The following is a 16,952-nucleotide window of genomic DNA, read 5'->3' on the forward strand; positions in this document are numbered from 1 at the left end:
AAACTGGCTGAGGAGGGAACAAAACGTGCCAGCCACTTCTTCTTTTCTGTTAGCCAGTGATGCTAACTAATATGAATAAATCAGTAGTTTTTAAAACAAGGACTTGAAGGGACGTGTTAAAATTTTCCATGTGAGTTTATTTTGAAGGACAGCTGAAACTTTGAGACAGTTTGACACCTGCTGTGTAACTCAGCGCAAGTACATTTGTGCTTTTAGAAGCTTAAATTGTAAAAGCAAACCTGACAGACAGCAATTTCTGAGGGACACATGGATGCAAAAGGTCCTTTCTGCCAGTCTAGGCCAGTCTGAGGAGCAGCATGAAGTGTGTTCCCACCACAGGTGTCCAGCAGAAGCAAGCACTGCTTTCTTCAGGGCTACTGTTGTGAAAGGGCTGGGCCATGGTTAGATCTTGTCCAGAAAGTGCTTTGTGTTACGAAATGTAAAGCATACAAGTCAGGGAATTACAGAATCATACAATGGTTTGGGTCAGAAGGAACCTCAAAGCCCATCCAGTTCCAACCCCTCTGCCATGGGCAGGGACACCTCACGCTGGATCATCCAACTCTAAATCTCCCCTTTTTCAACTTAAAACTGTTCCACTCGTCCTATCCCTGCCCTCCCTGATCAAGAGCCCCTCCCCGGCTTTCCTGGAACCCTTTTCAGTACTGGAAGCTGCTCTAAGGTCTCCCTGGAACCTTCTCTTCTCCAGGCTGAACAACCCCAACCCTCTCAGCCTGGCCTCATAGGGGAAGCGCTGCAGCCCTTGGATCATCTTTTTATAAGAGGTGGGAAAGGCTTAACAGATGTGATGCGAATGACCTGGCTGGAGCCACCGCTCTGTGTTGGGAAGTGCCTGTGTCTCGGTGATGATGTGAGGATGCTCTCAAACGATTAGACATGGGATTTGAGACCCAGGTCCTTCAAGGGAGATCTGTAGAATTGACCTCTGTGAGTCTGGTCATACAAACACCAGCAAGTGGTGTTTTCTGTGTCTAGTTCCACAGATGTAACAGCAAGTCAGTCCTTGAACGTGCATCTCGTCTTCTTGCGAGTGATTTAAACATACAGCTGCGTATTAACTGGGGTCAAGACTGCAGTTAGGCCCAGAGTCACGCTAGAATAATTCATCTCCCAGATTGTTTGCAGTAGTTTTCAGCTGATAGAGAATTTTAGGATGTCAAGGAGTTGAAAGGAGGAAGAGAAGCATGATCGGTGGTTTCCCTTCCTCCGCGCTTCCTCTGTGGAGGTGGCTACTCGCCATGGCCGTTGGGGATCAAACAGCTTGGGGGAGGCAGATGGAAGTCAGTCACGACCCAGACCACATAACTATGACCATATTGTTGTACATAAATCTATTGTGTATATCTATCTGACTCTTATCATCAGCTATATACAATTTAAGCTGGTTCTAATTCTTTTCTGTCTGTCTAGAAACCAAGAGTTCCTTCTGTCACAGCATCCAGATGTTACAAATATGTTTTTCTAATGAGACACATGGCATATTCCAGAGGAGCACAAGTACTGAAAATGGAATCTTTCCCCTGTTGTTAAAACAAAGTTTGTAAAATGTGATTATAATAAATAAACCACAGATTTGAGGGGCTTTTTTAAGATTCGTAGCAAGTTCCTAATGATTACTTCATGGGGTTTTTTAGTGAGCTTGAATTTAGTTTTTACTCTGATTTGCACTTAACACAAAGTAAAATCGGTCTGAGTGAGGCTGAGCCTTATTTCTAAGTGTGATTTGCAAGGCAAGGGTGGGAAAGGGGGGATTTCTGTCTGTGGTTGCTAAGAAAGTTCAGAGCTGCCAGTTCTAGATTTAAACTATTCTTATACCAATGGATATTCTATAAGCAAAGGAAACTGTGAGGGCAGATTCAGTGGAGGAAGGATCCCAATAAATCTAATGTTATCCAGATGTTTTTCATTCCGTTAGTGACTGAAGGATAAGTCGCTGAACTGTGGCAGTGTCATGGCATATCCAAGCCAAGACCATAGTAACTTGATAATGATCCACTAAAAGCTGAGAACTCTTATCTTCTAAGATGCGAGCCAGTCGCTGCTTCAACTGAACACAGAGGAAAACTTACTTTTCGGGCCAGTTGGCTGAGATTAAATCTCTTCTTCCCTGTCTGTGAAGATCTGGGACTGTCTGCTTTGAAAGACGTGGCATTTGTTGAGCTGACCCTTGGATCAGATCCAGCATGGTAATTCCTAGTTTTTCTCTGTAAGCATGGGAGGTTTTTTTACAAATGCAGTAGAGTATTTTGAATCCAAAAGGAATGGCTCCTGACTTCAGCTGGTTGCGTTTTGGAGCAAAGATTTTGTGTTTCTCTAGATCATAATTTCTGTTGTTGTTTTATTCACATATAATTACATACTCAGAGACTTTTATTTTTCCTGCAGCTTGGAGAGGGGTTTAGTATTTGAGAATCCACTGTTTTCCCCATCAACGTGACATGGCTTAGATTTTGGATACCCTTGCCTCAGAGTCTTTTCCCTTCTCCAGTTAATGAGAATTCACTCTGGTTTTGTTCTGACTGTTGCCATCCTAGGAGTTTTTCCATCCTGGTGTAAAGTTCAAACAACTTCTAGCCACCTTCCTACACAATTCATCGTTCTGTTGCAGATTAGGCTTATTCCCACCTTTTTCCCCTCTGTGTAGTTCTGCTCCTTGGATATGGGTATCCCAGAACCTGTAGTGAGGAGTCTTGAAGAGCAATGGGAAAGCTTGCTTGGCTTATCTGCACTCCGGCTGGCATTCCCAGTTATCTCTGCTGCTCGCATTACTCCCTTCTCTATGTGCACACATGTGACTTTTAAGCATATTCCTTTTAAAAACCAAATTCAAAGGGAACAGGTGAGACTAAACTACAGCTTTTTATAGCTGTTCGTAACTTGCCTTGTGTTAGTGACTTTCAGCTCGGTCATTTTATGGTAGAATGGGGCTGAACTCTAGAGTTTGGTTCCAGCATTAAACCCAAACGTGAGCTTACTGCACGGAAAGCCTTTCTCTTTTTTCAGTCCTTTGTGAAAAACACAATGATCTCTAAAGATCTGGGATTCTTCTCTGCACATGAGCCCCTGTATAGTTTCAGTAGATCAAATGTAGGAAAGTTAGCATGACCCACCCTACTCTAACCATAAGTTTTCTGATATTTATGCAGGGTTTGCAATGCTCAAGTTTGCACGTGTTTGAAATGGTAGCGGGTGAAGGGAAGAGAAAGCTTGTTCAGTCAAACCATTTAGAAAAATCTATAACAGTGTGGGTGGAAGACTGTCTATTCCACGTATGTCTCAACCAGCTCAGACTGCCAGAAGAGAGACTGATTTTGCTGTCTCACCTGCTGCTTCCATTAGGATGATATTTTCCTTCCTGCTTTAGAAGAAGAAGGTACTTGTTCAGAAGAACAAGGGGTTTCTTTCTTGATGGTGCTGTCGCTGTTGGCTCCCTCTTTGTTTTGCTGTGGCAAAATGGTAGGCAGTGGCAAATAGCACAGGAGGAGAATCATAGAATCATAGAATAACCAGGTTGGAAGAGACCCACCGGATCATGGAGTCCAACCATTCCTATCAAACACTAAACCATGCCCCTTAGCACCTCATCCACCCGTGCCTTAAACACCTCCAGGGAAGGTGACTCAACCACCTCCCTGGGCAGCCTGTTCCAGTGCCCAATGACCCTTTCTGTGAAGAATTCTTTCCTAATGTTCAGCCTAAATCTCCCCTGGTGGAGCTTGAGGCCATTCCCTCTTGTCCTGTCCCCCATCACTTGGGAGAAGAGCCCAGCACCCTCCTCTCCACAACCTCCTCTCAGGTAGTTGTAGAGAGCAATGAGGTCTCCCCTCAGCCTCCTCTTCTCCAGGCTAAACAACCCCAGCTCTCTCAGCCGCTCCTCATAAGACTTGTTCTCCAGCCCCTTCACCAGCTCCATTCTCTTCTCTGGGCTCGCTCCAGAGCCTCAACATCCTTCTTGTGGTGAGGGGCCCAGAACTGACACAGGATTCGAGGAGCGCTCTCCCCAGTGCTGAGTCCAGAGGGAGAAGAACCTCCCTGGACCTGCTGGTCACACTGTTTCTGATCCAAGCCAAGATGCCATTGGCCTTCTTGGCCCCCTGGGCCACTGCTGGCTCCTGTTCAGTCGCTGTCAACCAACACGCCCAGGTCCCTCTCCTCCAGGCAGCTTTCCAGCCGGACTTCTCCTAGTCTGTAGCACCGCATAGGGTTGTTGTGCCCCAAGTGTAGAAGAGAGGTGGCTGCCGGGAAGATGTCCTCCTCCTCGCCTTGCTCCTCCTTTCTTCAGTCACTCCTGGGGACCCAGGCAGATGGAAGATTTTGATAGCATGGCTATTTCTTTTGGGAAGACCTACTGCTTCCATGTGAGAGAGCAGGCAGTCCTCACCTCTCAAAGTCCAGCTCCAAGTGTATTGTCTGAGCATTCAAGGCAGAGGAAGGATGGCAGAACTTTCTAACTCCTGTGAAGGTCTTTCCTCTTTTACATACAATTAACTTCCCTCTGCCAAAAAATGCCTTGGCTTCAAGGCTCTTAAAAACTCTCAGAAGAGCCCACTTTGGAGACTGGTTTCTTTGTGATGCACGAGTTAGCACTGAAGTCTTTGATCCCGTAGCATGTCCTCAAGGACTGCCCACATGATCTCCGCATGCCAGTCGTGTCCCAGGCCATTCCCAGCAAATGAGTGCAGTACATTTGCCAGGAAAAAGTTACAACTTGCTTTAAATTCCCTGCCAAATGCTGCTGCCACTATCCTTTCTGGTTATGTCAAAATAAAATAACATGTTTTAGTTCAAATGAGGGGAAAAATCCCGCCGTAGAGTCCATTTTTTCTCAGAGCACACCTCACCCAGCTCCAACCTGATCCCCTTGCAAATGGTGGAGAAAATTTCAAAGAATCTATGGATTAATTATTGACAGCACGTGACCTGGAGGAGAAAAGGCTCCAGAGAGACGTTAGAGCAGCCTTCCAGTACTGAAAGGGGGCCTATACAAAGGTTGGGGAGGGGCTCTTTATCAGGGAATGCTGGGATGGGGAATGGTTTTAAGCTTAAAGAAGGGAGATTTAGATGAGATCTTAGGAAGAAATGTTTTCCACTGAGGATAGGGAGGCTCTGGAGCAAGTTGCCCAGAGAAGTCATGGCTGCCCCATCCCTGGGGGTGTTCAAGGTGAGGTTGGATGAAGCTTTGGGCAGCCTGATCTAGTGGGACGTCTCCCTGGCCATGACAGGCGAGTTGGAACCAGATGATCCTTAAGGTCCTTCCAACCCAAACCATTCTATGACCGTATCAGACATTCCTGTCGTTCTTTACAAGGTGTATAGCAGGTGAGCAGTGTCTGTTCTACTTCCAACTGCTGCGTACTTTCCCAATTTACATGTGGCATCACTCAAAGACAACTTCATGGCCAGAAACTGAACAAAGCACTGGTGACATTCTTCATAGAAATCAGAGAGTCAATGTCCCTAGTGAACTACTGCTGCAAGTATGACAGTTTCCCAGGGCTAGATCGCTTCATGTGCAGGATTTAATGAGCTGCCAAATGCTTCTAAATGTCAGAAAGTCCAGAGGAAAATGTACAGTACAGAGCATGGCACAGACAGAAATTAATTCTTTCGCTCGCAGCATCTCTCAGTTAATTTTCCATGAAGGTTTTTCCCCTTCCCCTCCTCCAGTGTGTTTCAGACTGTGAAATGATCTGTGTTTCCCTAGAGGCAGAGAGACACTCAGGTGAAGGGCCTCAGGGATGATAATTGCATTTATTTTCTAGAAAATGAATAATTGCATTTATTTTCTTAGAGCAATGCAACCCAATACTGGCATTTCATTACGCTGAACTCTTCCTTTCTGCTCAGATCATGGGATAACACTGCTTATCTGATGTGGTGTCAGCGTGCAAAGAGCGGATCCCACGAGCATGCCCAGAAAGAAAGTAGTTGGATAAAAGAAGAGTATGTCGGAAAGGAGAATAGAAAGCCCATCCTCAAGCTAGAAATTTTCAAGAGAAGTAAGGCTGTTAGAGCAAAATAGAAAATGAAGTCATTGTAGACGTTCTTGGTAGAATAATGATTTTTCCAGCTTACATGTGAGTGGTGGGGTTGGGACAAATTAGGATAGAACTATGAGGAAAGAATCCTTCCTGATATTTCTTTTTGCAAGCCAAAGCCTGCTGTTCTTTGGGCACAGGGTAACTAGGCAGTCTGTTGAACTGCGAGTTCTAAAGCCTTTGGAAAAATCTGAGAGTAAACATTAAAAAAACTCCTTCTTCCCGTTCCTCCCAAGCCAGGTTTTCCACATTGAAGGTCTGCCTGGGCACACAAGCCATTTATAACCCTGGTATATGTGAATTCTTTACAGAGTGGAAATTTCTTCATGATACGTGTTGTTTCTGGTGCAGATTCCGTGGTGGTTCCCGTCAACTGACCACACTCTCGTGCTGCCCAGCACAGTGTGTCACAGTGACCAACCAGGGTTTGGCTTGCTACCTGATAATATGTTCAGAACTGTGCTGGGTCAACATCTCTCTCTGTCCAGCAACATTCCCACCATGCAAGTGTCAGGGAAGCTGTGATGTGGCCTAAATAGCTTGTCTACCCCAAAAGGTGGGAGATACAGTCACGTGTAAGATGAGTTTTTCCGTTGCTCTTGAGGTGTTCATCCCATCTTGGGAGTTTCAGATCCTGTACTAGAGGCTCTGCTGAGAACGTACAAAGTCTGAATAGTTAATTTAGGCTCCTCCCTTAAGTGCCTGAATTTAAAAGGTGTAAATACCTCTTTTGTAGATCAGATAAGGGTTGGAGTTCTCTGGAAGGGACTGTTGAAAGGCATCTTCCAAATGCCTGTTGGACTGGATTGCTGCTCTTCCCTTAGGGAAGTCCATCAACTCTGAATTGTCTGTGCTGGAGGGATTCATCCCATCTCATGAGTCTGGGACAAGTTAGAAAGCCTAAACAGGTTGGGAAATTCGAGCTGGACTTCAAGGAAGTCTTTCAACCAATAAGCTACTGGGTAATTTTCAAAGTAATGAATGTAGCAGCCCTGATATTTTGGTTGTTGGGCATAGAAATAAGCTGGTAGAGTCAGTAAGTAGATGTCCTGCTAAAAACACTGGTGATGCAGGATTGATCAGATGCTTCAAAGGACCCCTGACTTTGTTGATGCTGCTTCCAGCTCAGAAGAGCAGGAGCAGAGGGAAAAACAGTGTCCTTTTTCTGTAAAGAGACATTGGCAGTGGTTTAGAGTGCCCCTTGCAACTGGCAGTATGGAAACAGGTGGCAAATATTTTACAGAGGGGAGTTATTCCACCCTGAAGGATGTTTGAAGTCATACAAAGGGAATTCTGCTTGCAAATTCCATTACTGATAAATGGTTTCTGAGGGATTGATGCTGCTTACTCGTACTGTGCTTGCATATATGTGCACACATATACCTGCACTGCTTTGAAAATGCCTATCAGGGCTTCAGCTCCTTTCATTAATGCCAAATATTTTTTTTATTTTCTGATTTGTATTCCTTTTTTTCTCCAAAATTTGTAAAGGAATTGGTACCTTCTCCCCTCAGTTGTTTTCTTTTGAATGATTCAAAGAAAAGGGTGGGCTTATTTTTCCAGTGTTAATAAATTCATTACTGGCAACAGGAAAGGTGTTCCAATTACAGCTGGTCTGAGTCTGCCACCAGGATGGAGGTATCCTTGGAAAAAGGGTAAAAAAAGAGATGTCTGGCAGTATATTGAGAGGATGGATGAGCTATGCTGTGTATGGAAGTATTATGGTACCTATATATTACTGTGCAATCTCAGTACTGCATTCATTCTTTAGCAGCAATAAAGGGGGGCTCTTCATAAGCTAGTCCAGAATGGCTGTTGTTGCTATTGTTATTACCTTATTTATATTCCTTTATTGCCTTGCAACCTTTCCTATCAAGTAAAACCTCACTGTGTTGGATGCTGTACAAATTAGGAACAGATAAATTGCCTTCCCACAAATTGCTTGCCGTTTAAGTAATGTATATTTAGTCTTCCTCAGAGATGCCTGCATGCTAGTTGATGTCTTTTTGATTCTACTCATTCCTCCCTAGCAGAACAGTTTGCATTAAAAGTTTTGCATTTTGATAGGAGCGGTTGGACTCGATGATCCGGTGGGTCTCTTCCAACCTGGTTATTCTGTGATTCTGTGAAAACGTAGCTGCATCAATTCACATTAAACCATAGCTGCATCAGTTCTGCTGCGGTCGAGAGTGTCAGTGGTACAAAAATAGAGGTCTGAAGGATGTGAAAAGTCATTGGATAGTGGTAATGTAACAGAAAGTTCAACGGAGGTAGTACTGAATTTGCTTGATTTAGTGGAAGTTTCAAATGTTCAAGTATTTTTGGTGTTACTAAGTGAGCCGTGGAGCAGCCCATATGTATGGATTGTTTAGAACAAACACAATTATTATTCAAGCTGCACCCCTGGATGAGAACCTTCTGATCCAAAATGAAGCATTGGCTGCTTAAGCGAGGGGGCTGACCGATAGCTGATAAAGGTAGAAGCAGATCCCATCTGTTCAGTCTGGCCCTTCTTCCCACAGAGTGGTAAAATATATTGCAGGAAACCAGCGTGTCCCAGCGTGACCCCAGGAAGCAGTTTGATAACCAAGGCTGCGCAGTTCCCAGTCCTTCCACCCATCGGGAGCTGCCAGTCTTGCCAAGCGTAGGGACAGAGTCCTGGGTGGGTTTTACCCGTGCCAGCCTCCTGCAAGCACTCCCAGGGACTGCTCTATGAGTTGTGCCTTTGCCTCTCAGTACGAGATAGCGTTAACTATGATGTATTTCTTCCCTTGTCTGCACAGACCCTTCATGCTTCTGCCGCCGCTGATGGAATGGATGCGAGTGGCCATCACCTACGCTGAGCACCGGCGCAGTTTAACGGTGGACAGTGACGATATCAGGCAGACAGCCAGACTGCTCTTACCTGGACTGGACTGCGAGCCCCGGCAGCTAAAGTAGGTGGACTCTATAAAGTACTGAATTGTCACTGCTTACAATATTCTCCTTACTGTATTTCAGTGGAGCCAGATCTCAAAGTACTGCACAGGCAAGACATGTTTTAGTATTCCCAAAAATAAAGAAACTTTGGCCTAACACTGCAGCTGGGGTAGAAAGACTTGGTCTTGCGAAAAGTTATATAGGAAGAATGAGATAGAAAAGGATTGGCACACAAGTATTCAGGGGTTTTATGCTGAGATTATTTTTTGCATCAGTACCTTTTAAAATCCTCCCCATATTGAACAGGGATTTATAATTAGCTTGGTTCATTAGCACATCATAGGTGTTTTTGTAGAATCACTAGGTTGGAAAGGACCCACTGGATCATTGAGTCCAACCATTCCCATCAATCACTAAACCATGGCCCTCAGCAGCTCATCCACCCATCCCTTAAACCCCTCCAGGGAAGGGGACTCAACCTCCTCCCTGGGCAGCTTCTGCCAGTGCCCAGTGACCATTTCTGTGAAAAATTTTTTCCTAATGTCCAGCCTAAATCTCCCCTGGTGGAGCTTGAGGCCATTCCCTCTCATCCTGTCCCCTGTCACTTGGGAGAAGAGCCCAGCTCCCTCCTCTCCACAACCTCCTCTCAGGGAGTTGCAGAGAGCAATGAGGTCTCCCCTCAGCCTCCTCTTCTCTAGGCTAGACACCCCCAGCTTGGGTTGGAAGGGACCTTTAAGCTCATCCAGCTCCAACCTCCCTGCCAATGCACTGGAACACCTCCTGCTGGATCAGGCTGCTCAAAGCCCTGAGCACCTCCACCCCAAACTCCTCTGGGGAACCTGTGCCAGTGCCTTACAGCGACAAATATCTTCCTAATATCTAATCTAAACCTCCCCTTCTTCAGCCTAAAACCATTCCCCCTCGTCTTATCCCTGCACTTCCTGATAAACAGCCCCTCTCCAGGGCAGCAGCCCAGGATCACCTGGAAAGATAAAAATGAACCATTACTCTTGGAATTATTTTTCATGAACAGTAAACACAACAAGAGGCTTTTAATAAGGAGTCCTCGATCTGGTTATGTTGCTTTTTACCTTTTCCTTCTGGCAGCCAGAAGATTCCTGCTTTTTACTACAAATCTGTCTCCCAACTTGTGAATTGAAAGGTCATTCTTATTCCCCACCAAATCAAATTCCCTGACAGCTGGACTTGATGAACTTAGAGGTCTTTTCCAACCTTAATGATTCTATGATTCTAAGGGGTAGCTGAATAGTTGGCAAGAGTGCTGGTGCAATGAGGTGACTGCTCCATCAGCTGCAGCTGACTACTGGTCTTCTTCTCAGCTCTTGGTTCCTGCCATTCTCCTGAGAGGTGGCACTTGACCCACTGAGGGTGCTGCTGTTTTTTTTGAAAGTCAAGTTAAATGGGTGATCCTCAACAGTTATTTAAGCTCTTTGGCCTCAGGCTGGAAGGGAGCAGCTCAACTTGGACTTGGCATCCCCAAAGCAGGAGTTGCACACTTATTCCTGGCACATTTTCCTTTCCCTTCTCTCTGCCAGAGTACGTTGTTGGACTTGATGATCTCACAGGTCTTTTCCAACCTAAACGACTGTGTGTGCCCTGTGTCAAAACACAGGCTGCTCTGCCTTACGTGTGGATGGTAGGTGCTCGTGTAGGCAAATTAATCTGGACAAAACTAATTTCACAGATGTGCCTAATGCTTGCCAAAGCCCTTGAAATTCTTTGATGAACAGAAGACTAACTGAGCCACAAGTACTTCCAGCCAGCTTCATGGTTTTCCTTTCAGTCTCTCCTTTAGAAAGCCTTTTGATTTCAAAACTGAATCCAAACCTTCTGCTTCAAAGGCATCCTGCTCTGTCTCTGCACTGTTTTTTCGTTCACATTAATGTCCAAAGCACGAAGCACGGGTAGTCCTTTAATTTATGGATCATACACCTTAAAAAAAATAAATATAAGAGGTGGATTTGAGTGTTTGATTTTGCAGCTGGTGTGAGCTAAAACAAAACACTTGGATACAGCCTTTGTGGAAATGGGGCTCATCTCAGGAAATTTAGTCTGAAGCGTATGATACTGCTGTGAGGTGAAGGTCTCAGTAGAAACCCAGGAGGTTCAAAATAATGTAAGCAATAAATAAAAGGGAGGAACAGGTATTAAGGGCCTCAGCCACACTAAGTGGGATTTTCTTGCATAAGATAGTTGTTGGGTTGTTGAGAGTCAGCAGTACTGGCCCAGGGAGGGGGTTAGAGATTTCTACCCAGTTTGTTATTACAGAAAGAGTGGTAGTTCTGTAAGAAAGGAAAGTTTCTTCCACACCTCTTGCCTCACCGAACTGTTCCTCCACAGGGACATGTTCCTCCATTTCCTGCAGGAGAAGCAATCTCTGCTTTGATGTAACACATCAGGTTGAGGGAGGCGATTCTGCCACACTGCTCTGCTCTCATGAGACCTCACCTGGAGTTGTGCATTCAGTTCCAAAGTCCTCAGTAGAGGAAAGACATGGAGTTGTTGGAGGGAGGCCACAGGAGGGCTACGAAAATGATCAGAGGGCTGGAGCAACTCCCACACAAGGACAGGCTAAGAGCTGGGGTTGTTCATCCTGGAGAAGAGAAGGCTTTGAGGACACCTCATAGCAGCCTTCCAGGGGCTCCAGGAAAGCTGGGGAGGGGCTCTTGATCAGGGAGTGCAGGGACAGGATGAGGGGAAACGGTTAAGCTGGAATAAGGGAGATTTAGATGAGATCTTGGGAAGAAATATTTTCCTGTGAGGGTGGGGAGGCCCTGGCACAGGTTGCCCAGGGAAGTCATGGCTGCCCCATCCCTGGAGGTGCTCAAGGCCAGCTAGGATGAGGCTTTGAACAACCTGATCCAGTGGGAGGTGTCCCTGCCCATGGCAGGGGGGTTAGATCTGGATGAGCTTTAAGGTCCCTTCTAAGCAAAACTATCCTGTGATTCTATGATCATCTTTGTAGCAGAGGACAAAAATCGAACTTAGGCTTGCTCAGGTCTTTGATCTGAAGTGTATGCCGTAAGTTTTATTTTCAGAGGTCTGAGGATGCTTGTGGTGTGTGGGAGGAGAGAGATGTGTGCCTTTTCACATGAAAGATTTAAACTAACAAACAAAACTATGAGGAGAGAGCAGTGCCTTGTTTCCAGTGCCCACTGAATGGTCCTTTAGAGCAGTCCTTTGCATTTAGCCATTAGAGCACCTTTCAGGGAAAAGGGAGTCTTGGAACTGAAGCCAAATTGATCCCTAGCTTTGTTGTGTGACTAGAGGCAAATTGCAGCTCGCTTCCTCGTGATGCACAAGCTAAAAGTCATTTAATGATAGTTCCTTGCAGTGGTGATGTATCAGGTAGGGTATGTTGAAATCCCTGAAAGAGAAGTTGTGCAGGAGAACAAAGTGTATTTTGCATAACCTGAAATTCAGACCACTAATATCTACTCTTTGACAGAGGCTGCTTGGGCAGCAATTGTCTTCCACAACGACTGCTTGTGTCTTAGAGGATGGAGCCTTCTAATAGGTTGCTGTCAGTTTATGTTTGCCAGACAATTCTTAAACGTCCTCAGTAGTCACTTAAATGATAATATAATGCTGGATTGCGAAGAACTGTGCTTCTTTTCCACCTATTTAAATATAAATATTGGGATTTTAGTATTAAGTTATTATCACCGGCTGCTTTTTTAATTATTATTACTTTTTCCTCACTGCAGTCCAAGTTTAAATCAGTCACTACCGGTGTTTAAAGTAGGAGTTGCTGCTTATGAAATTCAGAGAGCGCACCAGGCTCCTGCTCCCTCTTCAAGCTCTCCCTTCCCAAAACAGGAGCTCAACCCTATCCCTTTCCTTGCTCCCTGGGCTCTGCCCCCTGATGTCTCTCAGTCCAGTAGTTCAGTTCACCCCCTGGGCACAGCTCAGTGTATATGGAAGCTGCTCTCTGGGTGACTCCAGGAGCAAAGGCTTTACCCTCAGAAGCATGCAAGAGTTGGCCTTTCCTCTCTACAGGAAAACAACTCACACATGGAAATCCTGCTGTGGTTACAGCTGCTGCACAGCAGTTGGACGTGCGTGAGCTTTCCTCTCCCAGCTCTGGTAGGATGCTCTAACTTCTATCACGTCCAAAAGAAAGAGCTGCTTTGCATCTCTCCTGGAGGAGCACGCTGCCAAGCCACCGCAAGCCAACAGCAAGCGTGCTGTAAGTTTTGCACAGGCTGAGCCTGCAGGTCCCCAGGAGTAAAGCTTTCAAATTCTGACTTCAAACTCTTGCGCCTTGAACTGGGCTTCCAACAGCTCCACTCCAAGGGCTCCAGCCCACGTTTGATCTGGGTCTCTTAACACCTCTGTGCAACTGTTTTAGGTTGCTGTCTGCTCTGCAGGGCTCATCAGTGAATTGTCCAACCATCACCCCTGCTCCAACAGTGCCTGTAAATAGCACTGGGTAGAATCGTGCCTGTTAGCAAAACAGAAACAATGTCCAAAGACTGGTACCATCCCTTCAAAAACTTTTGTTTTCTGAGGTTCACTGGATTTCAAGGGATGTAATTTTATTTCATTTGTTTACATCTTCTCCTTCTTCTCCTCCTTATTATTATTATACAAAGTCATGTACAATCTACATAATATCATAGCATCATGATTGGAATAATCTCCCCAGGGATGTGATAGATTCTTCTATACTGGATACTTCTAAGGCTGAGCTTGACAGGGTGCTGGGCCATCTCATTTAAACTATAGATCACCTAAAAAGTTTGGACCAGATGATCCTTGAGGTCCCTTCTAACCGAGCATTCTATGATACCAGTTACCACAACAGAACAAGATCATGAATCCTAGTAGCCTAGGATTTATGGATGTCTAGTGTTAAGCCTCTTGTCTCGCTGTCCTCTGTGTTCTATAATGCATGCATCCTAATTTAGTATCTGGGTGCTTCAGAGGTCTTGTCTTCTGATGCACTTGGCTACCTCAGAGACACATTTTGTTTGCAGATGTATCTGCAAAGACCTTCTGACTCTAAGACTGTCACTTTGCTTCCCTGCTGACTGTTCCCCAAACCATGCCCTGATGTAGTTCCTTTCTGAAAGCACCTCTGGTAAGATGTTGGTTTCCCCTTTAGCAATGTGACCGGTCACCAGGCTAAGAGGAGTCTTAGCTCAGCATCTTGTTCATAGCATCTGCTCACCATTTGTCAGCCACCACCAATGGAAGTTCAGAAGCATGAAAAATGACCTGCAGAATTAAACTGTGAAGAAGGTCCATCTTGAATCTTCTAAGTGAAGTGATGAGTGTTTTTCTTATCTAGCAGACCATACAACGTTCCCAGAAGAGGTTAGCCCTGTTGAAAGGATCTTATTTTTCAAAGGAACTTGGCAGGCTGATATCTCCCTCGCTGAGAGTTTGCACAAGAGCCTGTAGTGAAAACCAGACAGCTAGTAGAGAAGGCATTCACCCCGAAATAACATCAAAGGGCTGACCTTATCGTTGCCCAACTGAGAGAGGAGACACCTCCAACTCAGCAGTGTTTCTTCAGAGAAGGAGATACACTTCCAGGTTTGGAATTCTGGAATCTCTGTGCAGATAGCCAGAGGGTTTACAGTAATCTCTGGGCTCCTTCCAAATGAGATAAAGGTCATTTTATAGTCATCTGAAGGATAAGGATTTATTAGACCCTCATAGAATCACTGACACACTTCCTTTTATTGGAGTGCTGGAAAAGAGTTGGTAATGTCCCACTACTTAAATTTGATTTCCATTTTTTTTTATTTTGATTTTCTTTTCCAGAAAAGAGTAAGACTTGTTATCTTCTTTCAGAAATTACTTTTATTTCAAAAGAATAGCTGGTAGACAGACAGTGTAATTGTTCCATCCTAGAACTACACTGGTATTTTATTAGAAATACTTTCCACCTTTTTCTCCTCCTTGCAGTATTTCTTTGTATATATTCAGTGGACTATCCTTCAACAAGCAGGAAAATACAGATGTGATATCCAGAATATATACACCTAATTATTTACCTCAGCTGGGGTTTTTTGAGAAGGAGAACTAAGGAAACATGGTTGCTGCAGGTTTGAAGTCTGTGAGAGCAGTCCCACCATAATAACTTCACTCCTGCAGGAACCCCGGTTGCTCAGTGCCCCTTACGGGCATATTCCAGCATCTCCTTCACGTTTTGCTGGATAAGATGTAGCAGAAACAGTGCCTGTTCCAGAGCTGCTCTTGGATGGGTGGAAACTACTGCTTATAAACTACTGCTCATGGCAAGGAATAAGGATTTCTTCCTACCTTTCCTTCAGAGGAGGGCACCAGTGAGGTGCACATTTTTTTGTGTAGTGCTTGCATGATCTTAGTGTCTTTCTCTAAGAACTAACATTTCTATCTCCAGTACAAGTGATGTTAGCTGGATTTTCAGAGATGATTACACAGCGGGGAAGGTGTATGACAGGTAAACCCATGAAAATCCATAGAGCTGATTTCTGCAGGAGACGGGGCCTAAAATAAAAGAAAAGGACAAATCAAGAAATTATTTTGTCTTTCACAGACCTGAATGCTGCTTTAGTTCCTTCCGGAGACTGGATGCTAAGGCTGCTACTGAAAAATTCCAGCAGGATCTGGGTTTCCGAATGCTGAACTGTGGAAGGACGGATCTGATCAACCAAGCAATCGATGCACTGGGACCTGATGGGGTTAACACCATGGATGATCAGGTATCGTGTACAACCACACACACACAAATTCCATGTTCCTTTCCGGGTGGCAAATTAATACTTGAAATCCTAAGTGTTAGTTGCCTCTCTAAAGCTTTGTGAATTTGAGCTTGGGTTTTAGTCTGCAAATGTGTCCTTGGAGTGAATTGTTTCTTTATCAGCTGGAATGTAGGTCTGTTCCTGGGATGGGTCGTCTCCAACACTGATGGAAGACAGGTTAATGCTCTGGATGGAAACTCTGCCGTTGTCTTAATACTAAAACAATGTCAAAACAAGGTGGTTTTTACCAGTGACACTCTCTTCTGGTTCAGCAGCCCCCATCAGGTCTGGGTCAGCGATGAGTGACCAAAAGGTGTTGCTGTCTGATGGCTTTCAGGCGCAGAGTGAGTTTTATGTTATCAGTACAGTCTGGCATCTAAGAAGCAGCACCGAGAACCCCAGTGGCATTGGAATTAGTCGATATTAGCTTTGTTGAAAGCCCATCATGTGTCTGTCTTTCATTCTGACCTGTTCCCTGCTTAGCTTACGTTGAACCATTGGGATTTTGTGGTCTGGGGAATCTTTAGCTGCTTGTGCTGTCAGTCCCAGCCAATAACATCAGTCTGGCCTCTGGGGCATCATTCAATGCATTGAATTAGCTTTTAATTAAAAAAAAATCCCAAACCTCCTCCAAATAAACACTCGTTAGAGCTGTCAGAGCAATGAGAATGATCTGCCATACTAAACACATGATTCTAACATGTGTGGGGCCTTGAAGTCTTGGGTAATAAATGAGCATTAGAAAGACTGTGAAAGAAACTGGACGGGTTGTAGGGAACCTACAGGAATTCGTAAATAATAGAATCATAGATCCACAGAAGCATAGAATCTGTAAGGTCAAAAAAGACTTCTAAGATCATCCAGTCCAACACCACCGTACCTGCTAAACCATGTCACACAGTGCAACGTCTATACATTTCTTGAACATGTCCAGGGGTGGTGACTCCACCACTTCCCTGGGCAGCCTCTTCCAATGCTTCACCACTCATTCAGTAAAGAATTTTTTTCCAATATCCAATCTGAACTTCTCTTGGCGCCATTTGAGGCGATTTCCTCTCGTCTTATCCCTTGTTACTTGGGAGAAGAGACCAGCACCTACCTCGCTAACCTCCTTTCAGGGAGCTGTAGAGAGCGATGAGGCCCTCAACCTCTTCTCCAGGCTAAACAGCCCCAGGTCCTTCAGCTGCTCACAGAACCCCTGTGCTCCAGAACCTTACCC

General features: G+C 45.0%; 1 protein-coding gene across 1 annotated transcript in view; it reads left to right on the forward strand.

Annotated features, from left to right (window-relative positions):
• The window catches only part of ABTB2 (ankyrin repeat and BTB domain containing 2), a 150,014-nt gene that overhangs the window by 115,656 nt on the left and 17,406 nt on the right, over positions 1-16,952 (forward strand). The window contains exons 4-5 of the mRNA XM_069857363.1: positions 8,843-8,995; positions 15,529-15,694. Of these exons, the coding sequence (XP_069713464.1) occupies positions 8,843-8,995; positions 15,529-15,694 (319 nt within the window). The remainder of the gene's footprint in view (positions 1-8,842; positions 8,996-15,528; positions 15,695-16,952) is intronic.

This window comes from Phaenicophaeus curvirostris, chromosome 5 (assembly GCF_032191515.1).
Source record: "Phaenicophaeus curvirostris isolate KB17595 chromosome 5, BPBGC_Pcur_1.0, whole genome shotgun sequence".
In the NCBI taxonomy this organism is placed as follows: Eukaryota; Metazoa; Chordata; class Aves; order Cuculiformes; family Cuculidae; genus Phaenicophaeus; species Phaenicophaeus curvirostris.